The sequence below is a fragment of the Rhinolophus hipposideros genome (assembly GCF_964194185.1).
Source record: "Rhinolophus hipposideros genome assembly, chromosome: 10".
NCBI lineage: Eukaryota > Metazoa > Chordata > Mammalia > Chiroptera > Rhinolophidae > Rhinolophus > Rhinolophus hipposideros.
In genome coordinates, this window is record NC_138056.1 from 58,662,938 (window position 1) to 58,688,472 (window position 25,535).

At 34.0% G+C, this 25,535-nt stretch overlaps 1 protein-coding gene across 2 annotated transcripts in view; it reads left to right on the plus strand.

Annotated features, from left to right (window-relative positions):
* TMEM135 (transmembrane protein 135) overlaps positions 1-25,535 on the plus strand; it is a 222,271-nt gene that overhangs the window by 191,466 nt on the left and 5,270 nt on the right. For both annotated transcript variants that reach the window (XM_081064964.1, XM_081064963.1), the window contains 7 exons: positions 1,278-1,319; positions 10,971-11,117; positions 13,631-13,700; positions 16,876-17,043; positions 19,993-20,056; positions 21,028-21,104; positions 25,336-25,434. In XM_081064964.1, the coding sequence (XP_080921090.1) occupies positions 1,278-1,319; positions 10,971-11,117; positions 13,631-13,700; positions 16,876-17,043; positions 19,993-20,056; positions 21,028-21,104; positions 25,336-25,434 (667 nt within the window). The remainder of the gene's footprint in view (positions 1-1,277; positions 1,320-10,970; positions 11,118-13,630; positions 13,701-16,875; positions 17,044-19,992; positions 20,057-21,027; positions 21,105-25,335; positions 25,435-25,535) is intronic.

Below are 25,535 nucleotides of genomic sequence, written 5' to 3' on the forward strand. Positions count from 1 at the left end.
CTAAGTGTTTTAACACATCTCTGTGCACATGGATTAAATTCTTGTCTGAGAGTTTGTATGTCCTCCAAGAAAAATGTATATATTTAAAATCTTTAAGATAGATTTCTTATGTTTTGTGCGTTTTCCTCGTGACTTTTTATATAAAAGGTATTCAGAGAGCATTGCCCATTTAGACTTGAGGATGTGCTTTTTATCCAAGAACATCCAGTGTCTAATATGAACATACATTAGAGCATCATTATATCACCAATCTTTATAGCTTCTCCAAGGGATTTTGATACTAGATACCCAGAGATTCTTTAGAACCTCGGTCATACCTATAAAGCGGACCGTTAAGACCACGATAGTAATGTCCCTGTTTTAAAATATTGTTAAAATAGTTTTTGCAGATCTGACAATCTTGTTTTATTAATTGCCATGTAGTTTGAGTCTTCCCAGTTAAAAGGAACACCCTCTTCCGGGAGGAGGTATAAGAGAAAAGCATGACTTTTAAATCAGCGGAACTTTTTTCCCCCTGAATTCTGACTACTAGTATTGGTGTTGTGACCTCTGGGAAGTTGCTGCATTTGGGGGGCGTCTGCACAACTGTGGACTAGAGAAACATTTATAGAGTTGTGATACAATTAAAAGAGACAACACATATAAAGGGCCCAAAACAATATCCAGCAGTAAGTTCCAAATAAATATTATTTGGAATCTTTCTGTGCTCTCTCCTCACCCCCACCCTGTTCCCTATGCTAAGTTACCTGATTGGGCTTACTCAGAAGTTAGAACTGTTGAACTAAACTTGAAGCCCTTTTGTGCCTGCCAACTCGACATTGCTCTGCACTCACTGAATTAATAAGGGAGAGGTCAGGACCTTGAATTGACCTTTACATAATAGCCAGCAGGTGTGTGTGGCCTTTGTCTTCACAACAAATTGATCCCCCACGGATTGGGTAGAATGGAGAATACTCCACTCTCGGCCTTCATTTCAAGCCCACATGGAGCCCGTAGAAGATTTACTTAAATCTTTCTTCAACCTGCATATCTGAGAGTTGAGCCTTAAGTTACATTAATATGACGGAGGAAAACATTATTATTTTAATCATTGTGAAAGGTGGCTTGCTTCATTGTTTGTTGTTTGTTTGACCATTTGTATTACTCTGATCATTGTTCTAAAAGAGTTTAACCTTTAAAAAATTCATCACTTTTAGAAAAATTTTAATAACTATTTAATCTACTACTTTATATCGCAAAGCATGTTATGTAATCTTTGTAAATTATTATTGTTTTAGGTGCAAAGATGGTTTGAAAGGATTTACATTCTCTGCACTTAGGTAAGTAGCATATTTTATTTACCTTTATGTGAAGAGAATCTGTGAGTTAACTTTTTAAAAAAAGAAATGTCATTATACCTAATTATAATAAATATTTATTGACTCACTTTTTAAACTGAAAGTAATTTTAGAGGCCACAAAAGTGATTTTGTGAATATTTCATTGAAAGAGTAATTTATTAGACTTTTTTCCCTAAAAAAAAAAAAGAAAAGAAAAGAAAATCAGTACATCAGCAACTATTTTGGGGGCCTATTGTGTGCCTTATACCATGGGTTATTAGAAAAGAATTGCCAGAACTCTTTCTTTAGGGAGCTTGGAAAGACAAAGCTATGCATGAATAATTACTGAAAAATTAAGTACTTACTGGTGTAGTACCAGATTATGGGCTTCCTTAGGGTAGGACACATGTACTGCCAAACACATTTTGGATGATAAGCTTCACTAGAGTAAGTAGAGTCTTCTTTTAACCTCATAGCCCATCTCTTACCACCGTAATTGCCACATGATAGACACTGTAGAAATGATGGCGTTGTATTTTGTGTTACAGTTCACCAAGCACTTTCTCATAGATTAGAAAACTGAATTTTCAGTTTCGTGAGATGGGTATTTTTATTCCCATGTGACACGATGAAGAATCTTAGGCTTAGAATGTTTGACTATAATATCATACAGTGATTATATATACTTACTCCATACCCAGTGCGTTCCATTTTGTGTCATAAATGTTGACTGTTTTCTTCTGCAAAGTACATATAGTAGATGCTATTGAAGATTAGTAATTATTTACTGTAAATGTAGGAGGGAAGAGTTAGGGTGGGTTCAATATGAGGGGAAGCTTTTATATCATTGTCTCAACATTTGAAGATCAAATGAGTTAATTGCATGTAAAGTGTTTAGAACTATGCATGGCACATAATGCTTAACATATATTGGTTATTATTTTTTAAATTTAAAAAAAATTTCAATTACAGTTGACACACAATATTAGTTTCAGATATACAGCATAATAATTAGACATTTAACTTATGAAGTAATCACCTCGATAAGTCTAGTGCTCATCTGACACTCTGTGTAGATATTACAATATTATTGACTATATTCCCTATGCTGTACTTTACCTCCTGATGACTGTTTTTATACCTGGCAATTCATACTTCTTAATTCCTTCAACTTTTTCACCCATCCCCCCGAACCCCACTCCCATCCGGCAACCATCAATTTGTTCTCTGTATCTGTGAATTTTTTTGTTTTGTTTGCTTGTTTGTTTTGTTTTTAAGATTCTACATATAAGTAAAATCATATGGTATTTGTCTTTCTCTTGATGACTTATTTCACTTAGCATAATACCCTCTAAGTCCATCCATGTTGTCACAAATGGCAAGATTCTATTATTTTTTAGGGCCAAGTAATATTCCATTGTATATTGTATGCACTTCCTCTTCTTTATCTGTTTGTCTTAGATTGCTACCATATCTTGGCTATTGTAAATAATGTTGCAGTTAACATAGGGTGCACATATCTTTTCAAATTAGTGTTTTGGATTTCTTTGGGTAAGTACCCATAATTGGAATTGCTGTGTGATAAGGTAGTTCTATTTTTAATTTTTTGAGGAATCTCTGTACTGTTTTTCATAGTGCTGCACCAATTTCAATCCTACTGACAGTGCACGAGGGTTCCCTTTTATCCACATCATCTCCAGCACTTGTTGTTTGTTGATTTATTGATGATAGCCATCCTGACAGGTATGAGGTGACATCTCATTATGGTTTTATTTTTACATTTCCCTGATGAACAGTGATGTGGAGCATCTTTTTATATATGTATTGGCCATCTGTATGTCCTCTTTGGGGAAATGTCTATTCAGGTCCTTTGCCCATTTTTTAAATGGGATTGTTTGTGTTTTTGGTGTTAAGTTGTATGAATTCCTTATGTATTTTAGGTATTAACCCCTTAACAGATGTATCATTGACGAATATCTTCCCCCACTCAGGACATTGTCTTTTCGTTTTGCTGATAGTTTTCTTCACTGTGCAAAAACTCTAGTTTGATGTAGTCCCATTTCTTTGTTTTTTCTTTTGTTTACCTTGCCTGAGGAGATACATTAGAAAAAATATTTCTAAGAGTGATGTCAAAGAGTTTACTGCCTATGCTTTCTTCTTGGAGATTTTTGGTTTTGGATCTTACATTTAAGTCATTAATCCATTTTGAGTTTATTCTTGTATATGATGTAAGAAAGTGATCCAGTTTCATTCTTTCACATGTATCTTTTCAGTTTTCCCAATACCATTTATTGAAGAGACTGTCTTTACCCCATTGTATATTCTTGCCTCCTTTGTCATAGATTAATTGACCATGACAGGTGTGGGATTATTTCTGGGCTCTCTATTCTGTTCCATTGATCAGTGTGTTTGTTCTTTATGCTAGTACCATTCTGTTTTGATTACTGTGTTCTTGTAGTATAGTTTGATATCCAGTAGCATGATACCTTCAACTTTACTCTTCTTTCTTAAAACTGTTTTGGCTATTTTGGGTCTTCTGTAACTGCATATAAATAGGGTTATTTATTCTAGTTCTGTCAAAAATGCCATTGGTATTTTGCATTGACTCTCTACATTGCTTTGGGTAGTATGGACATTTTAATGATGTTAAGTCTTTCCATCCATGGGCCTGGTATATACTTCCATTCATTTGTATCTTCTTCAGTTTTTTTCTTCAATGTCATATAATTTTCTGCATATAGGTCTTTTACCTCTTTGGTTAAATTTATTCTTAGGTATTTTATTCTTTTCGATGCAATTGTAATGGATTATTTTCTTAATTTCTCTTTCTGGTAGTTTGTTACTTGATATATAAAAGTGCAATCTATTTCTGAATTAATCTATCCTGCTACTTTACTGTATTCATGTATTAGTTCTAATAGTTTTTTGGTGGACTCGTTAGGGTTCTTTCTACATAGTATCATGTCATATGTAAATAATGACAGATTTATTTCTTTTCAATTCAGATGCCTTTTCTTTTTGTTGGATTGCTGTGATTAGGATTTCCATTAAAAGTGGTGAAAGTTGACTTGCTTGTCTTGTTCTTGATCTTAAGGAAAAATCTTTAAGCTTTTCCCCTCTTGAGTATGATATTAGCTGTGGGTTTGTCATATATGGCCTTTGTTATGTTGACATGTGTTCTTTCTATCTACACTTTGCTGAGAGTTTTTATCATAAATGGATGTTGGATTTTGTCAAATGCTTTTTCTGTATCTATTGATATGATGTATGATTTTTATCTTTCATTTTGTTTTTATGGTGTGTCACATTAACTGATTGGCAGGTATTGAACCAGACTTGCATGCTGGGAATAAATCCCACTTGATCATAGTGTATGATCTTTTTAATGTGTTGCTGATTTGGTTTGTTAATATTTTGTTGGGATTTTTGCTGTTATATTTATCAGGGATATTGGTATATAATTTTACTTTTTTGTAGTATCTTTGTCTGGTTTTGGAATCAGGGTAATGCTGGCCTTGTAAAATGAGTTTGGGAGCCTTCCTTTCTCTTCAATTTTTTTCAGTAGTTTAAGAAGGATAGTCATTAATTCTTTTTTGAATGTTTGGTAAAATTCATCTATGAAGCCATCTGGTCTAGGGCTTTTATTTGATGGGAGTTCTTTGATTATTGATTCGATTTCGTTAATAGTTATTGGTCTGATTTTCTGTTTCTTCCTGATTCAGCCTTGGAAAATTGTATGTTTCTAGGAATTTACCCATTTCTTCTATGTTGTTTAATTTGTTGGCATATAATTGTTCTTAGTATTTTCTGGTAAGTTTTTTTGTATTTCTGTTTTGTTGGTTGTCACTTCTCTTTTATTTCTGTTCTTACTTATTTGGGTCCACTCTTTTTTTCTTGATGAGACTGATTAAAGATTTATCAATTTTGTTTCTCTTTTCAAAGCATAAGCTCTTGGTTTCATTGATGTTTTCTATTGTTTTTTGTTTTGTTTTTTAGACTATTTTATTTATTTCTGCTCTGATCTTTATTATTTCCTTCTTTCTATTTACTTTGGGCTTTGTTTGGTCTAATTTTTCTAGTTCCCTTAGATATAGTGTTAGATTGTTTACTTGAGATTTTTCTTGATTCTTGAAGTAGGCTTGCATTACTATAAATTTCCCCTCTAAACTGCTTTGGATGTGTCCCATGGATTTAAGGTTTTTTTGTTTTCATTTTCATCTGTGTCAAGGTATCTTTTTATTTCTTTCTTGATGTCATTGTGAACCTATTCATTGTCTTGTAACATGTTATATAGGATTGACATGTTTGTGTGTTTTTTAGTTGTCTTCTTGTAATTGATTTCTAGTTTCATACCATTGTGATCAGAGAAGATGCTTGCTATCATTTCAGTCTTCTTAAATTAATTGAGACTTGTTTTGTGGCCTAACATGTATTCTATCCTGGAAAATGTTCCATGTGCACTTGAAAAGAATGTATTGCTGATTTGGGGTGAAATGTCTTAAAAATATCAATTAAATTCATCTTGTCAATTTGTCATTTAAGGCCAGTGTTTCCTTGTTGATTTTCTGCCTGGGTGATCTATCCGTTGAAGCCAATGGGGTGTTAACGTCCCCTACTATGATTGTATTACTGTCGATCTCTCTTTTTATGCCCATCAACATTTGCTTTATATATTTAGGTGATCCTATGTTGGGTGCATAGATATTTATAAGAGTTATATCGCCTTGCTAGATTGGTCTCTTTATCATTTGAAATGTCCTTCTTTGTCTATTGTTACAAGCCTTGTTTTAAGGTCTACTATTTTTGATTTAAGTATTGCTCCACCAGCTTTTTTTTTGTTTTGTTTCCATTTGCATGTAATATCTTTATCCATTCCTTTACTTTCAGTCTGTGTGTGTCTTTCGATCTGATGTGGGTCTCTTGTAGACAACATATGTATGGGTCTTTTTTTTTAATCCATTCAACCACCTTATATCCTTTTGATGAGAGTATTTATTCTATTTTATTCTATTTACATTTAAAATAATTATTGATAGGTATGTAGGTATTGCCATTTTATTAATTTTCTTTTTTCAGATTATTTTTGTAGTTCTCTGTTCCTTTCTTATTCTTACACGCTCTTCTCTTGTATGTTGCTGCTTTTCTTAGTGTTATGTTTGGATTCCTTTCTCTCTATTTCTTATTATCTTTTGAAGACTTCTTGTTTGTGGTTGCCATGTGCTTCATAGAGACCAAGCTATGTTTATAGCAATCTAAGTTGATGGTGCTTAAGTTCAAGTACATTCTAAAATCACTACAATTTTTACTCATTTTCCCCATGTTTTTATTTTTGTCACTCTTTTTTACTTCCTTTGTGTGTGTGTTTGTGTATATCCCTTAACTTGTTATCATTGATTTCTCCTTTCACCTTTTAACCTTTGTACAAGCTTTATAGTTGGTTTATCCATTGCTTTTACTAATTTTTTGTTTTTGTAAGCGAGAATTCTTTTCTTTCCTATTTTTTACTCATATTTTTGATGTTTTATTTTCTATTTAAAGAAGTCCCTTTAATATTTCTTGTAATATTTATTTGGTGGTAATGAACTCTTTTAGCTTTTTCTTGCCTGGAAAGCTCTTGATTTGTCTTTTGATTCTAAATGGTAGCCTTGCTGGGTAGAGTAATCTTGGTTACAGGTCTTTGCTTTTTGTCACTTTGCATATTTTGTGCCAATCCCTTCTGGATTGCAAAGTTTTTGTTGAGAAATTAGCAACAGTCTTATGGGAGCTCCCCTGTATGTAACTAACTGCTTTTCTTATGTTACTTTTAATATACTCTCTTTGTCTTTAATGTTTTGCATTTTATTTATGATGTGTCTTGATGTGGGCCTTTTTGGGTTCATTTTATTTGGAACTCTGTGCTTTCTGGACTTATGTGTCTATTTCCTTTGACAGGTTAGGGATGTTTTCTGTCATTATTTCTTTAAATAGGTTTTTTTATTTCTTTCTCTCTGCTTCTTCTGGTACCCCTGTGATGTGAATGTTGGCACTCTTGATGTTGTCCCATAGGTCCCATAAAGTATTCTCATTTTTAAAAAATTATTTTTTCTTTTGTGTATATGTACCACAACTTCTTTATCCATTCATCTATCGAAGGACATTTTGGTTGTTTCCATGTCTTGGCCACCGTAAACAAAGCTGAAAGGATCTTGAGAGTATAATGCTAAGCGAAATAAGTCAGACAGAAAAAGCAGAGAACCCTATGATTTCACTGATATGTGGTATATAAACCAAAAAGAACAAGACAAACAAATGAGAAACAAAAACTCATAGACACAGACAATAATTTAGTGGTTACCAGAGGGTAAGGGGGTGGGGGGTGGGTGATGAGGGTAAAGGGGATCAAATACATGGTGATGGAAGGAGAACTGACTCTGGGTGGTGAACACACAATGGGATTTATAGATGATGTAATACAGAATTGTACACTTGAAATCTATGTAAATTTACTAACAATTGTCACCCCAATAAAATTAATTAAAAAAAAAAAAATTTTTTCTTTTTGGTGTTCTGGTTGGGTGTTTTCCACTACCTTGTCTTCCAGATTGTTGATTCTATTCTCTGCTTCATTTAATCTGCTGTTGAGTTCCTCTAATATATTCTTCATTTTAGGTATTGTATTCCTCATTTCTGACTGGTTCTTTTTTTTTTTTTTTTTTGGTTTCTATCTGTTTGTTGAGGTTATCACTGAGTTTATCTATTCTTTCCTTATGTTCTTTCCCTAAGGATGTTCATCGAGCATCCTTATAACCAGTGTTTTGAACTCTATATCTGGTAGATTGCTTGTCTCCATTTTGTTTAGCTACTTTTTTTTTTGAGTTTTGTCCTGTTCTTTCATTTGTGACATGTTTCTTTGTCTCCTCATTTTGGCTGACTCCCTGTGTTTGTTTCTGTGTATTGGGGAGATCTGCTATATCTCCCAGTTTTGGCAGAGTGGCCTTATATAGTAGTTGTTGTGTGAGGCCCAGTGGTACAGTCTTCTTGTTCACCTGAGGTGGGTGCTCCAAGAGTGTATCTTGTGTGGGTTGTGTGTGCCCTTCTTTTATAGTTGAGCCTTGATTGATATTGGCACATCAGTGGTTGGGATTGACCCTTAGACTGACTGGCTCCGAGGGCTGGCCATGACTACAGTGGACAAGCTGTTGTTCAGAAACTGACCCCACAGAACGGGAGTTGTTTTATAGGGCTCTGGTGCCAGGTGAGTCCACCCTTTGGGTATGTCATTTGTAGAGCTGGTTAGGTGCTGCTATGTAGGAGTCTGAAGCCAGACACCAGTTAATGATTCTGGAGGCTCTTGGGAGGGTCTCCGGTGCAGGACAAGGTCAGCTGCCATTTATGCCTTACTGGGGGATGCCTAGTGAGTCTACAAAGTGATCTGTAATAGGTTGCTGCTTATAGTGAACTTGAATATACTTGGGAGAGGCTATGCAATGAACTGAATCCAGTTGCTATTAATGCCTGGCTTTGGATTCTTTGTTGGGTACCATACTGTGAGCTGAAGCCAGCTACCTGCTGTGCTGGTTTTGTGGCCACTTAGTTGAAGCTATGTTCCGGGCCAACAACTGGCCACCATTCCATGCATGTCGCCACCTGAGTGGACCATTGGAGTTACAATGCAAGTTGGGACTGGTTGCCTCTTGTTCCGGGCTTGGGGAAGTTTAGTAAGAGAAAGATGACACACTAAGGTCAGACGCTGCTTGTTAGGGATTTGTGGACCTTTGAGATATTTTAGGAAAGTTCACAGTGCAGCAATGGTAGGCTGCTTTTGTGGAAAAGCTGATTGAAGCATCTTGGCCAGGCGAGTGTGTTGGGTGGGGCAGGGTCTCAGGGAATCACCAAGACAGCGAATGGTGTTAGCCAGGTTAATGACAGCTTAGATTTGTCACCTGCCTGTGCTTGTGTGACATAACTTAGTCATTAAGAACTCAGGCATTAGAGTCAGTTCTGGGTTCAAGTAATTACTAATATTATTGGCTATGGATAAGATCCTTTTTCATGCTAACTCTTATGGAGATTATGTTACCTACTTCTTAGTGTTGCTCTGAGGATTTAACGATTTAATATTTGTAAAAGACTCAGTACTGTGCTTGTCATGTAGCAAAGTATCAGACAATGCTAATTATTACTATATACATTCAAAGTGTATTACCTAAATATTTACTATGTGCCAAACCCTGTGCTAAGCACCAGGATATAATAGCAAAGAAGATATACATAGTTTCACAGTTTAGTGGGATGTAAACTACTAAAATGGTGCTTCAGTACTAGAGGTTCATTGGGCTATGAGAACACAAAGGAAAGGTGGTTAACTCACTCCACCTTAGGGCAGGGCATCTTCTCCGAGGAGGTGACTTCTAATTTGAGATGGTCAGTCCCGGCCAAAATAGCAACAGTGTTATGAAATGTGTGAGAGATATTACTGTATCTGTTCTAGCATAGTTTTGTCTTGTTCATAAAGAGCAGTAGTACATGTCTTAAGCTCTCTGTGCACCCCCACGATTAAGAACCAGATTCTTCTAGGCTAACAGTTACCGAGGAAGCACAGCTGCCATGTGGTGACAGACGATCTCACTGCACACCCCTTACAATTTGATGAGTTAGATGTTTCACCACGTTTGTCGAAGTGGGATGGGTTGTACGTTAAGTTTCTCTGTTTTATGAGTATTTAAATCGTCTTATTCTGTTTGTCATGGGTCCCAGGTTCCAGAATTTTAGTGTAGTGTTACAGACCTTATGTTGTTCTGTACTTTATGATTAATTTTCTGAAAATTCAACAGGTAGAGTTCCCTGAGGGAAGCTCAGTCATTCTTTATAAGAGCAATGACTCTTGTATTGAAGGTGCAAACAGTAAGAATGAAAACTCTGATAAAAGATACTGACTGAATGATATCTAATGGTGATAACATTTTCTTTGTATTGTTTTTGGAAAAATGTAGTCCAGTTTTGATACGATGGGTGTCTTCTCCTGGGAATTAGGTTTTTCAAAAATGAAATAAGTATATTGGAATAACATCAAATTTAAGATTTTCTCATGAAATAATGTGAAAATTCTTAGAATCTTGACCATTTTCTGATTCTCATTCTTTAGTTTCCTCTGTTTCCTCATTTGTGTACAGATGACCTTCTGCTACACTGCAGCTATTTAAAGTGACATTAGATAGACATTTAAAGTAAAATTTGAGAAACTCCTTCAATTGTAATTATTAGCAAGTTTTAGAGAAAAAAATGAATGAGTTTTTTGTCTTTAACTAGTAGATCCAAGTTAATAGTTCATCAGCTTCTTTATTTGAAAAAAAAACTTTAACATGTGTAATGCTTTATAAAAGTGGTGACCTAAGTTAAAAGATGCTTTATAAAAGTGCTATACTGTATTTTACTTGGTTAATTTAATTAGAAATACCTGCATTGTCAAATAAATGACTTAACATTTTCTGAGTATTCGGATTTCAAAAGTCTATTTTTAAAAAATGGTTGGAGTTTATATAAGTTGTGAAAAATATTATTTCAAATGATAAAGTACTCTCCAGAGTTTATTTACATATAAGCAAAATCGGTTTATTTTCTCTTTTTTTTTTTTTAAGGTGAAAAATGCCTCACACTGTGCTCTTTTCTTTAGGTTCATTGTAGGGAAGGAAGAAATTCCCACACATTCTTATTCACCAGAGACAGCATATGCAAAAGTGGAACAAAAGACAGAGAAACAGGAGGAAAAACCAAGAAGAATGAATATAATTGCTCTAGTCAGAAGACTTGTGGATTCAATGTGAGTTTTTTATGGGATATTTATGTGAGTTCTCGATGTGATATTTTAGCACGCTTTGTCATTGGTTTATATGATATTTGTGTCATGCCAAGGTATTTTTGTTTTCTTTTCAGGTATATATATATATTTTTTAACCAGAAATTGTGCATAGTTTTATAAAAGGCACAGGATGGCAAGTGAATGTTATATATTATGCCCAACAGGACTATAAACCATCATATGCCTTTATAACATATTTCTATGAAATTGAAATACTTTTTATTTCAAACAATGCAGAGTTGCAGGAGGCTAGAATGGGGAACTTCAGGAAACAGATTAATATGGGATAATTGAATGTGCCACATGTGGAAAGGAGAATGAAAAGTTCTGAGAGAGATTCAAGAAGCTGCAGGAATAATAAGGAGCAAACCTTAATATTTTACAAAAGTGGGAAATTTTAGGGCTTTGTAAATAAGATGGAAAATCTTTATTTGTGTATATACAAATAAGTCTTTATTTGTGTTTCAAGTGTAGATATTTAAGAAAATAAATTTAATGGTTTAAATTAAATCAGCCAATAAAAATAATCTTAGTAGTGATATTTTAGAGAGTATGGCATGAGGAGGTGATATAAAAAGTTAGCGGATCAATTATGGGAAGTTGAAGCCCTTTAAGTAATCAGAAGACCTATGTTTGACTCTTAGTTTGCCCCTGCTGGCTTTGTGACTTTGGGTAAGTGATTTAACTACCTGCATTCCAAAGTCCTCATTGGTTTACTGAGGTTAATAATCTCTATTAAGGAGTGTAGTGTGCATTAAATGAAATAACGTATGAGTTGCCTCACATACATGAACAGAGTTGGCCCTCAAAATTTTTACTGAGTTTAAAGATTTTGGGCTTCATTTTGGCATATACCGCATATGGAAGGTAAGAGGAACAGAAAGGAATAGTAGATGGCAGGAATAATTATGGTAGTGAACTTATTAAGCAAGTTCAGAACAGTTATGGGTTACCTTAGTAGGGAGAAGGAAGAGAGGCTCCCTCCTAGTGGAAATCATGTCAACAGAAGAATAGGGGAATGTGGAGAACGTATTATGTGGATGAATGATGCCTTGGGTATCAGAACTGATTAGGTCGTGGCAGAACTCGTCAGAGTGTCTTCAGTGAGTCCACTGGTGTGAAAGCAGATGCAGGATAATACAGAAGCAAAACAGATGGGCAGTCCAGGACTTGGGATGCCATTTTAATGAAAGAGTAAAGAAAGATTAAATGACAGTATAGTTGGTATCAGAATTTAACTTCACTAGCAGAGAGAGTTTAACAATTTCTGTGTAGTTCTGGTAGCAATGGCTGAGAAATGTCTCGGAAGAGGACACTTAGAAGTATGAAGAGTGATGGTTTACGTAAGGCAGTTCTCTGATTCACCTCTTTTCAGGCTCCCAGCTTTAATCACTCAACAACTTCACGTGATCAGATATGTCATATCCCTAATGATACAAGGGCTATGGTTGGTATGGACCACTGCTGTCACCCTTGAGTAGCAAAGGCTGCTTGTATACCAGCTGCACTGCAGAATTGGATTTCGGAAAAGGTTTTGTTAATCAATTTGCGAATGGGATTAAAGAGATGTGGAGCCAGAATATCACCCTACAAGTAATTGCTATAAACAGGAAAGAGTTAATGTGTTCCAACCGTGAAGACAATTAATTAACTGCAGTCTGAAAGAGTTATAAAGACTACTTATTTTGGAACATGAACTCTTCAAAGAGAAAGGGGAAGAGCTAAACCCATATTAGGTATTTTACTTATTTTTTTATGCCTCGAGTGAATAAATGGTTCTGGAGTCAGCATACGTAATTTAAAAAAAAAAGTGTGTCTTGAACAGTAGTCCTCTGAGCAGAAATGTTTATTAAACAATAGAGGACTAAGTGGTTTACAGTTAAATCACAAATAACCTACTTCTGAATTCCTACATGATCTATATCTATATTTATTTTAAAAACTGAATTTCGAATTCTAATACTGTATCGTGTTTCTTTTCCAGATGTTTTCTCTCAAATATAATTAAGTATAAATTCCTGTAACCTGAGCACATTCTCATTATGATTTTTGCTCAAGTACTGACTTCATGGATGATTTATGACCGTTATACTCTACAATAAGTGATTTAAACCTTCCAAAAGATTTGGCAGACTAAAGAGATAATATATACATATTTTTCATATTTAGTCACAAATGTTTACCAATATGGTTTTTCTGTTCCACACTCAAATATTTTGACTACAGTCACATATTTTATACAATGTGTCAAATGGTGATCAACAAAGAAAAAAAAATCTGTTCTCTTTTCTTTTGTATGTTCTAAGACACCAAAAGATGCACACATTTACAAATGAGTAGGTCATATTTTCTCCTTTTTTGGTTAGAGAGGTTTAAGCAGATACAGACACACACAAGCACACACACACACACACACACAGGCTGACACACGTACGCACGTTTTAATTATAACTAGGCTTTTGGTTTAATTTCAGATGTAAGCACGGACCAAGGCATCGATGTTGCAAACATTATGAGGATAACTGCATTTCTTATTGCATTAAAGTGAGTACATAACAGTGTCTTCTTTACTAACCAGGGGAATATGTAGAGAAATAACTTACTGATTAAAGCATAATTGCAAGGTAAATAGAAACGTTAACAATTCTTTGCTGTTTGACTCGAAGAATAAGGAATTTGTGAGAAATAGGTAACAATTTAGCTTAATATTTACTTACCAGATTTTTAGATAATTTTAAAAATCTGCTTCTTTAAAAATGAGTTTAAAACTTACGAAGTAGAAGGTGAAACAACAACGAAAAAGTCATTAAAATTTGTACTTTGTAATGTGTCCTCCTTAGACTACATACTAGAACAGGGCCCCCGGACTGTGCTGTATATGAGTGGATTTGCAGTCGCACACCTACACTGTGCACAACCAGCCGCAGTGGCATTCGGGGTTGGACTTGTGGAGCTGGTAACTTTTTGAAGGCGTGGAGGTAACTGGAGCGTGTCCACAGTTGCTCTCCATTAAGAGAGTTAGCTATGCCCACTGGCATAAGTTCCTTACTGCCTAATATATTAGGGCCCTGGTCTGTCTCTCCCTACCCACCCCGTGCCTGCCATCCCCATGCGCCATCACCACCAGCTCTGGAAAGGAAGTGTTTTCATTTCAGTTAGTCTGGCACAGATGGCACCACCTGCTACCAGTTCTTCAGTTTTGACTGGTACTGTAACAATTCTGACACTTTTAAAAGTTTATGTTCTTTCTTACTGCGTCTGATCCCCACTCAGTTTCTAAGAACAAAGTTGTACAGAACCCCAAAAGACAGCCTCCTGCCAGTCACTCTAGAAGGGGGGATTGTTATCACCTGAATGCTTCCAAATGTGAGCACCTATGGCCTGGTGTTGAGGGCACCATTTGCCCAAGCCAGCACTTCATCCGTGAAGTCCCCAAAGATATGACGAGGGGTCAAAGCAGTAGAGTAGTTTTTTCAATTGTGCAATGGTTTCTGATAACACTCCTTCCAAGTCTGATTTCCTGCCCTTCTTTTAAAGTGGCACAACCCCCCCTTCCAAAAAAAAATACACACAAAAACAAATCACACACGAAAGCATCATCACTGGCAGCCTCAGAGTCTGCCAGTTCTCAGAGAGTTATTATTCCCTCCACTGGACGTGATTCTAGATCAAGAGGAGACTTCAGTAGGGGAACTAAGAGAAGTATTCCAATTAAATCATAGGTATTTGAGAAATTTTAGGAAGAGGGAGGTGGTACAAAAACAATAAGAGAAAGTTGGTGAGAACTACTAAGCAATGAAAAAAATCTAGTCATTCTTTCAAATGTGTACCAGTACTGTAAACTTGGTAATTTATGCATAAAATGGAATATTATGTCCACTAATGTAAAATTTGGAGACCTGTGGGTGAGAAATTTACACCACAAATATAGTAAAATATTTATAGTGCGCTTCATTATTCTATGGACTCAGTTACACCATATGTTAAATTACATCCCTGAGTAAATAATCGTATGAATTACATTCCCCTCTGCTCACTGTACTCCATTCACACTAACTTTTTGTTGGTTCTTTGTACCTGCCGTTCTCATTTTTGGCTTCGTGTTTTCTGCCCAACGCATCTGAAATGTTTTTCTTGTGCTAGCTCCTTCTCTTTTTTGTCTGTTTATATGTCACATCATAGCCTTCCCTGACTGCTCAAGCTAATATAAGTTGCCCTGTTAATTTCTCTCTTAGTGCCCTAATTCCTTCATAACGCTTACTGTAATCTGTAATTATATTATGTTTATACATGTATTTATTTTTTCTGCTTCGAATGAGCATGAAAGCTCCATGAAGGCAAAACGTTGTGTCATCACAACTTTATCCCTAGCATCTAGTGTAATGCTTCGCACATTAAGAGGCGAAGATTCCAGTGAATCTTTCCTGAGTACATGAAAGGGTGAATGGATGGAGGAATGAATGGGCTTCTTGAAAACAGCATGAAAAGATTGAACACGAGTGTGATCGCTGAATCCTTCCATATTTCCCAGTATTATAAGATTATCAGTGGAAAGATAAAAGTGTGAACCTTTCATGCATTAACCAAATACTTGACAGTTTCAGTTAAGCAAATGTATCGTAATTCATACCAATTGATTGGACAATTTAATGTCCATGTTTTAACCAGGTGTTAGATAGTTTCAGGTAAATTAATGAATGTTTCTTCATCGTGATTCAGTGTTTTTCTAAAAAAGAAGGCTGCTTTCTGGAAGATAAAAACCTGACCTTTGAAACTTAGCAGGCAAGCATTGCTAAGAATATAGACATTTTCCCATCCCCGTGAGGGTGAGAGAGGACAAGAATAGGAGATTAGAATTACAATGTACTGGTCCAATCATGTATAAAACACTATGTTTTAAAAACATGTTGTTTTGTGCTAATTGGAATTTTTCAGTCTCTCAGTGTTAAGTGGCATCTAAACTTCATTTTCCTAAACATGGCAACGAAATTGACCAACATTAGTCATCCTCTCTGTTCCCCTTTGTACTATAAATAGTTGCAGATAACATGGAGAAATGTTGGCAGCAAATATGCATTTGTAGCAGATTTGCTTTTTCAAGTTTTGTTGAGTACACCTTAAAGCTCCCATTCCCTATAGATGTTTTAGCCTGACACTTTTGAGTACAGAAATAAAAATAGATATAATCATTTCTTTTCCCTGAAAGTCTTTTAACCTGATCATTTAAAAAGTTGATACCAAAGGTCTAAACAAATAAAAGAATTGTTTTTCTGTCAAAAGAATCCCTACTCGTACTAATGAGTAAGAGGAGTTTTCTGTTAAAATTTACAAAAGGGTTTGGTTTTATTAACTTTTTTTGTTGTTGAATTTCAGTGCTTTTGTTTCTAAAATTCAGATGTAGTTTAGGAATTATAAATCCTAGTTATTTAAAAATGTCAAAAAATGGAAGTTTGGTGCATAGGCAAGCTTGGCCAGTGCTTGTGAAACTTTTTAAGTCTTTGTAAATCAAAGAAAGTATATTCACTGCAAGATTTCACCCTTATTTTTAAGGTAATTGTTTTAAAATTGAGGTTTTAAGATTCAATTTTGAAAATGGCTGTGATATAAACTTGTGTTAAGTTTTTCTTGAGTCCTGTTTTGATTGTGAGACAGTAAAATTCGTATCTATCAGACTTCAAAATTTGATTGTAAATCAGAATTTTCTCCCAATTTTCTCTAGGGTTTCATCAGAATGTTTAGCGTGGGATACTTGATCCAGTGCTGCCTCCGAATTCCCTCTGCATTTAGGCATCTGTTTACACAACCATCCCGGCTACTTTCCCTCTTCTACAATAAAGAAAACTTCCAGCTTGGAGCTTTTTTGGGTTCTTTTGTTAGTATATACAAGGTAAGGCTTTCAGAAGGGGAAAGAAAAATGGGAAATAAATGACATGGCTGTTAGAATGAGATATGGCCTTAACTCATTTATAGTTTTTAAAAATGATTCTGTAGTATTCATAAATATCTTAACATCACCAAATATACAAAGTATCTTGGGAATTCAGGTTGTGGAAATTTCTTCTTTTAAAATGTTATTTAATATGCTTGCAAGTGCAGACACGCTTGCATTTATACAATTTATTAAAAATTTTCATACTCATTTTCTTTTTTTTCAATAAGGTGGTCAGTGAGAAAATGTGAACTTTCAGACATTTCTAACATCAAAAGTGATGTTAATATACCTGATCTATTTGTTTTTATTAACTCTATTTACTGCCTGGCTTTAATTTAAACGTATTTTAGACCCTTCTGGCTGATGTCAACACTTGATAGAATCAGTAAAGATTGTCTGCGGTAACTTATATAAGCAGTGACTAATTTTCCCTCTTCCACTCACTCACTATTCCTACTACACTCTCTCAAATAACCGGAGTGAACATTGTTCTACCCCTTACTTCATGTTCCTATAAACGTACTCACACGTATATAAGCACACACCTGAACACATATGTAGGAATCGTTCATAGTACAGTACTCTGCAACTTTAAATAATGGCCTTTTATTTAATGGGAATCACTAATATGTAAATCATGTTACTAACATTTTATTAAACATCTAAAATTTAGATTCTCAATCTAAATATAGATTATAAATGGTAAAATGGGTTAACTAAGGTTTACCTGTGCTCGCGGGAAATTAATGCTGGGAAACTGGAACTCTGGCATTATTTTGGGTCAGATGTGTATGTATCATTTTATGAACAAGTTTGCTCATAAAAGGTAGATATGGAGAAGGTATTTTGAAATGGAAAGGTAAACAGAAGTGACAAACTACAGGTAAACTGCAGGTTAATCACTTCTAATGTAATATTACTAATAGTGAAGACAGTTTCAATATAGTTTGGCTAGGAAGCATTACTAGTATCTTTGAATATACAAGAGTTAGTGAGATAGAATATTGGTAATTAAATATTTATAGTCACATTCTTTTTCATTTCTCATGTCATAGTGTTTTATTTATTTTTAATGTAAACTCTTAAATGTTTACATGTAGATTATCTCCCACATTTTTAGCCCAGATTGGTTATTCTCCACCATCCAGCATATCTCAAAGCATATATTTTGTTTTTTTGTTTGATTGTTTTTATTTCTGTTTCTATGTATTTACTTAGGTTATACAAACTAATGATATGCAACTAAGGAAAATACAACCAGGTCAGAAAATCTCTTATAGGAAAATTTATACAGTGTGTTCCAAAGCCATATGTAATTTTTAAAAAGTATCAATGCCAGTAGCATCTTCATGAGATTGTAATTAAGAGAAGGACAGACAAACCTTATTTCTTCTGTGTCTTCTTGGTGAACTGATCCTTTTTTCATTTTGTAATGTTCTTTTTTATCCCTGGTAGTCCTTGCTCTGAAGTGTACATGTCTAATAGTAATATAGCTACTCCATCTTTTCATTATATTTGATACTGTATTGTTTCCATCCTTTTGCTGTATGTAATCTTTCTGTGTCTTCAGTGTAAAAAGGTTGGTTTCTTTTAGACCACATATAGTTGGTTCTTACTTTTTTATTCAGTTTGATAATCTCTGTCTTTTAATTGGTATGTTTAGACTATTTATATTGATGCACTTATTGATATGGTTGAGTTTAAATTTACCTTCTTGCTAGTTGTTTTGTGTTTGTTCCATTGTTTATTTTTTGTTGCTCTTGTTTTTTCTTTTTCTGTCTGTTTCTGAATATTTAACAATACATTTTTTATTTGTGGTCATTTTTTGTATTCTATCTTCAGTATTGGTTTATTGTTTATACATCTTTTTAAAATTTAGTGGTTGCCTTAACATTTTGTAATGAATGTTTTTAATTTATCAATGTTTTCAAGTAATATATCACTTCATTATAGTATAAGAATATTACATTATACTTCTGATTTCTCCTTTCCATTCTTTGTGCTACACATTTATCTTTTCATGTATTATAAACCCCACAATATGTTGTGAAGTCAGAAAACTTTTCCTGTAAAAAGCTAGGTGGTAAATATTGTAGCATTGTAATATTGTGGATTATATGGTCTCTATCACAACTACTCACCTCTGCTGTTGTAGTGTGAAAACAGTCGTAGACAATACATAATGAATGGACATGGCTCTTTTCCAATATAATTTTACCATACTGTAATTAGAATTTTATATAAAAACAGGTTACAGGCCAGATTTGGCTAGTGGGCCATAGTTGGAGGACCACAGCTTTAGATAGTTAATTCATTTTTACAGCAGTTAAAGATAAGAAAAGCATGTCTTCTAAATTTACCTTCCTTTTACCATTTCCAGAGCTCTTCATTTCTTTTTAGAGATCTAAATTTTTGTCTGGTATAATATTCCTTCTGCCTACCGAACTACCTGTAACATTTCTGGTAGTGTAGGTGATGAGTTTTCTCAGCTTTTGTCTGAGAAAGTCTTTATTTCGCCTTCATATTGAAAAATAGTATCTCTGGGAATAGCATTCCAGCCTGACAGATTTATAGTGTATCCATCGTTTTTTCCTTGTTAGAGTGGGAGTGATACTTTCCCCAGCATTCTACTGGGGAAAATTCTACACAGATTCTACATGTAGACAAAACTAGAATCTGTGGATTCATTTTGAAAAATCGTTATAATAAAAATATTATGGATAATTCTTGATAGTGTCTATCCAAAACAGTAGCTTGATTACAGGTTATTTATAATTTTCCCAATCATGTGTTTGATTAATTTGCCTGCATGTTCAGCTAGTGACTCACTCATTACAGATGTTACATGTATTTCTTTTCTAGAAATGAAACAACTGAAGTCATTGTATTTTCTTCTTGATACAGGGTACTAGTTGCTTCCTGCGCTGGGTCAGAAACCTGGATGATGAACTGCATGCTATTATAGCTGGTAAAGCAATGATTAAAAACCCAAATTATTATTATTGCATCAGTCGGTGGTAGGGATGACTCAGAAATAGTTCGAAATTCATCTGATGTCTATGTATCTTCCTTTCTCTGTAATAGAATCCCTACTGAGGCACTAGTCTATACGTTTTGTATTTGTGAAGTTGAACAACATATCAAGGCACTCTTGCCATCTGGTGTTTTCAGTTGGCAATATAATAACTTGGGTATCTGCTCTGCTATAGGCCAGACATCGTAGGGAATGTGTCACAAAGGAACATGAAGTCTTAAAATATTATCTAAGCAACTATAATATTATGCTATTATATTAGATTTTTTAAAATATTCTGTTTTTACCACTGGCAAGTGACATGTATTTTAATATATGTTTTTATTTTTTTAGGAACTTAAATAATTTTCTAAAAATAAAAACTAAAGAACATTTTCTACAAGTGCCATACTTAAATCGACAATTTTTCAGTTATTAGTAATTTTCCTACTATTTGTATCCCAGGTCTCCTCCTACCTTGGTTTTCCATTTATAAAATGAAGATAGTACTGTGCAAAAAAGTGTGATGATAGCACTAAAAATAATTTGATCTATTAGAATAGATGAATAAATATTTCCACTTAAAATTAGAAATGATACCAATAGCCTTGAAAAAATTATTTTTGAAAATCATTGTGTTTGGCAAGACCACTTTGTTTTTAAAGTTAAATTTAGAATGTAAAGTTTCTCGTAATATGTACATCAGAACTGTGTGTTCTTAACTCTAAAGGTCAGTCGTTTAAGAATATATGATGAGAACTCAGCCCATTTTAATGTCATCCAGTATATTACTATCCTTGAACTTGGTGTAGCCAATTGCAATCTACAAATAAATTCTTTCCCATGTAAGTGAATTAACACTTATAAATGACTTAATAACAAGGATGTACTTCCAGATCTGATGATTTTTGCCTTATGTGTTTCAGGATTTTTGGCGGGAGTATCAATGATGTTTTATAAAAGCACAACAATTTCCATGTATTTAGCTTCCAAATTGGTGGAGGTAAGCAAACATTTTTATCGCTGTACAATTCTAAAGGAATAGAGCTCTTAAAGCTGCTTTAGCAACGAGTATATATCCTAATTTAAAAAGCAATTCTAATCCTGTACAAGTATTTACGAAGTCAGTTCTCCTATCTGGTCTTCTTTCTTTGTGTTATTTTCAAATATACACAAATGTAGAAAGAATAATGTAATTAATGCTCATGAACCCAATCATACAGTTTCAACAGTTAACAGCTTTTGGCCAATTTCATTTCATCAGTACTGCCCCAACCTCCCTAGTACTAAATTATTTTAAATCAAATCCCAGATTACAGCTATCATATTATTGCATTCATAAACAGCTCAAGATAAAGACTCCTTAAAGAATAAGACTAAAGGATAAAGACTCCTAAAAAACAAACAAATACATCAACACCACCACCAAAGTATAATCACAATACCATTATCATACATTAAGAAAAACCTAGTAGTTGTTTAATATTCCCATGTATCCAATTAGAGCTTACTCGTACATTTTCACTGATTGTCTCACAAATGTCTTTTTGCAATGCCTTTGTTTTAACTATGATTCAGAGTCTCTTTTAGTTTATAATAGTTACCCCACCCCTTTGTTATTTTCTTCGCTCTTTTTTTTCCTCCCTGCCATTTATTTGTTGAAGATCTAGGTCATTAGTTCTATGGAACTTTCCACATTCAGGATTTTGTAGATTGCATCCTCACTGGAAGTATTAACATGTTTCTTTAACTCATTGTTTTCCTGTAAATTTAATTGGATCTAGAGGCTTAAGCAAATTCAGGTTCAGTTCGAGGGGGTTGGTGTTGCAAAAATACTTCGTGGCTTCTGTATGTGAATTCCTATTGCATCACATTAGGAAGCACAAAAATGTCTGGTTTTCTCTTTTTTTTTTTTTTTGTAATGCTAGGATTGGTCAGTGTGCTCAGTCTTGATAGAGCCAACATAAGGTTCCCCATTAGTCTTTTACCTAATTATTTCAATAGCCATTAGTGATCATTACCAGGAATTATTTCATTGAGGGTTGCAAAATGTTCGTAATCTAATATTGTTTCTTCTGCATTTATTAGCGGGAATTCTTCTAAAAAGAACTTTCTCTTTTCAACTCTTGAGTTACTCTGAAATAATTTATACAAAGTCATAAAATGCTTAATTACTTCTGTTTATTTACCAGCATTCAGAATGAGTTAGTCCCTAGTATCCTGCAAAGTTGACCTGAGTCTTTATTTTCATTTGTCATGGATTTTATCATATTGATTTATTTCAATCCATTGCACTCTTTTGCTCAAATTGCCCCATCTTTGTCTGTGCCTCTTCAAGTTGACTCTTGTTTCTTTTTTGACATAATGCCAATACCTTTGATAGCTTTCTTGTTTTGTGATAAAACAAGATAATTCAGGCTCATTTGGGACATTTTTTGCCCCAGTTATGGAATCAATATTTTCTCCAATATTCTCTAGTTTCTTTTGGTGGAAAATGGTATTTAGAGACTTCAATTAGGGTGCTAGAGGTTTTCTGCTCCCTATCTAGTCACTGTTTCTGGGCCTTTCCAGTGAGCAGAGCTAGAGAATCCCCCCCTCCCCCATACACACATTTCTTTTTAGAGAAAGAGAAAATAATTAAGAGCATATTGATATTACCAATTCAAAGTTAAGATTATAGATTTTATTTAACTTGCTTAATTTTTAAAAATTGAATCTCACTGAAAATGTGTGTCCCTACTGACATTGGAGAATTACATATTGCTTTATACAAGAGTGTGTGTGTGTGTGTGTGTGTGTGTGTGTGTGTGAGAGAGAGAGAGAGAGAGAGAGAGATTTTTTTTCTCAGTGCATTTGGAAACCATTGAAGTTATAAGCATGGAAATAACATGATTTATTTCAAATTTTAAGAATATTATGGTTATTATATAGAGAATGGACTGGAGGCAAGACTGGAAGCTGGGAACAGTCTCAGACAGAAGATGGTGGCTATTGCCAGGACAGTATCAGTAGAAATGGAGAAAAGTACAGATTTTAGTGTGCTTGGGAAATAAAGTTGACAAAACTTGCCAGTAGGAAAAGGGGAGTGAGAGAAAGAAAATAACCCTTAGATTGGAAAACTATATTCTTTGACACTGGGGGAATACAGTATTGAGATCTAGTTTGTAAAAGGTGGTTTCACAGTTGCTTCGCTACATAGCTAGTTTTTTAAGTCAATCGATGCTATTGCTCTGTTTCCTACATCAATAGGCCATATTTGATCTTGACCAAAGAAACTGTATCGGTAGTGTGCTTATGCGAACATTTTTAAATACAGGAAATTAGAAATTTAAGCTTACCATGTTTTTTGTAGAATTAATTACTATGGTGTAATAGGCAATCATTTTCCTATAATTGAAGTTAATTTTATATTACAATGCTGTATTACTGTATAATGAATATTAAATAAAAATCAGCTGTATAGATGACTTTTTTTCTTAGAAAAAAATTATTTCCAAGGTATATTTATTGAGTATCTATTATGTTCTCATTACTGTGCTACCAGCTGGTAAGCATATAGAAATATAGGATATGGTTCCCACCCTTCATTAACTTAGAGCCTAGTTCAATAGGTATGTTTTATTATAAGAAATAATTAGGAACATAATTATTTCACATATCAAAAGATACCTGTTTCATATAATGTTTCTATTATGCCATTCTACCACATCTGAATTTCATTTTCATCAACATGAATATATTACAATATATCTGTACCTTGTAATGTACTGCCGTATTACTTTCAAAATAATGACCTATATTTGTCTTGTTTCCTAAGTATATTGATCTACCTATGTAACTTTTTTACCTATCTTACAGATTGAAGTTAACTCTATGTTAAAATGCTATATTACTATATAATGACTACTAATTAAAAATCAGCTGTATAGACACCTTTTTTCTTGGAAAATTTGTTTTATGTTCTTTATTTTATGAACCACTCATATCTTCTCAAACCTCCTACCATCCTATTATAATACTTTTCTCTTTTGGTCTTCTTTCCACTTTCTTTAAACTAGTTTTACTTTAGTGTTCCCATGTTCCAGAAAACCAGTTTCCATGAATTATCCCATGTTCTATCCACAAAAATTAAATGGCCACTCCTCCTATGTACTGCATACTTGCAATCTGCTTGTTACCCCTGCTTTTTCTCTCTTATCTGGTTGTTGATCCCATGCCTCTTACAAGGCTACATTATTAAAAGTGTGGTCAGCAGACTAGTGCTGGTCTATGAACTGTTACCAGTTGATGACAAGATAAGTAGAGACATTGAGAGTGAGCATTTGGAAACTTTTATAGCAACTTGACAGAGTAATTTGTATTTTGAATATAACAGTGAAAATTCAATTCAATTTTGTGTTCTTTAAATTTATTTTCAGTAATTTATTTTAATTATATTATGAAAGTATCAAGTCATGACAATTGGAATTTCGTTTTAAAAGTATTTTTTTACTGCAGATTGTTTGAGAAGCACTACTCAAGAGTAGTCATTTCTGAAATCCTCCAGAGTAGTTGCTCCCTCCTCTGGAAAGCCTAAATATATTTATTTATTATAAATTTATGTACACACACACACATCTAATGAGACCATATATGTATATATATATCTCATATATATACAATATATATGAGATATATATCAAATATATGAGCTATATGAGATATATCATATATATGATATATATATATATATATATATATATATATATATATTTCAGAGGCTCATTTGACTGCATTAGTTATTTCTGTTATGCACTGACCATTTTTATTCATTTTCACATCCCTAGCTCCTAGCATAGTACCCAGCATATAGTTAAATTAACACCATTAAATGTTGAATGAATGAATGAATAGATCTAACAGGGAATGGAGAACAGGGAATGAGCCTTGTGCAAAAAGCATGGGAGAATAAATGACATAAAAGAGGTAGAAATAAAGAGCTATTGAATTTCACCAAAAAATACTATTACTAGCATCTGGGATTTGGGGTGAGGGGGTGAGGGAAAGGGAAACGCTGACACTTCATGCTGTTGTGGAAGATGCGACCTATGATTTGAGCTCTGAAAGGATTCTTAGGATTTTGAAAGGTAGAAAAAAGATAATTGTAGATAGGGAGCATACTGCTCAACTATATTGCTAATGCTATTTGAAGTTTTTTTTCTTTATAAATCTTGCATTATACTTTTTTCTTGCAGACTATGTATTTCAAAGGCATTGAAGCAGGAAAGGTTCCCTATTTTCCCCATGCAGATACTATCATCTATTCCATCTCTACAGCAATTTGCTTCCAGGCAGTAAGTTATAGCTTTTTGAAATGAGAAATAGAATTATTTATGTTTCTAATGTACATTAAACCAAAGGGGGGGAAAAAGCCTGGGAACACTTTTATTTACTT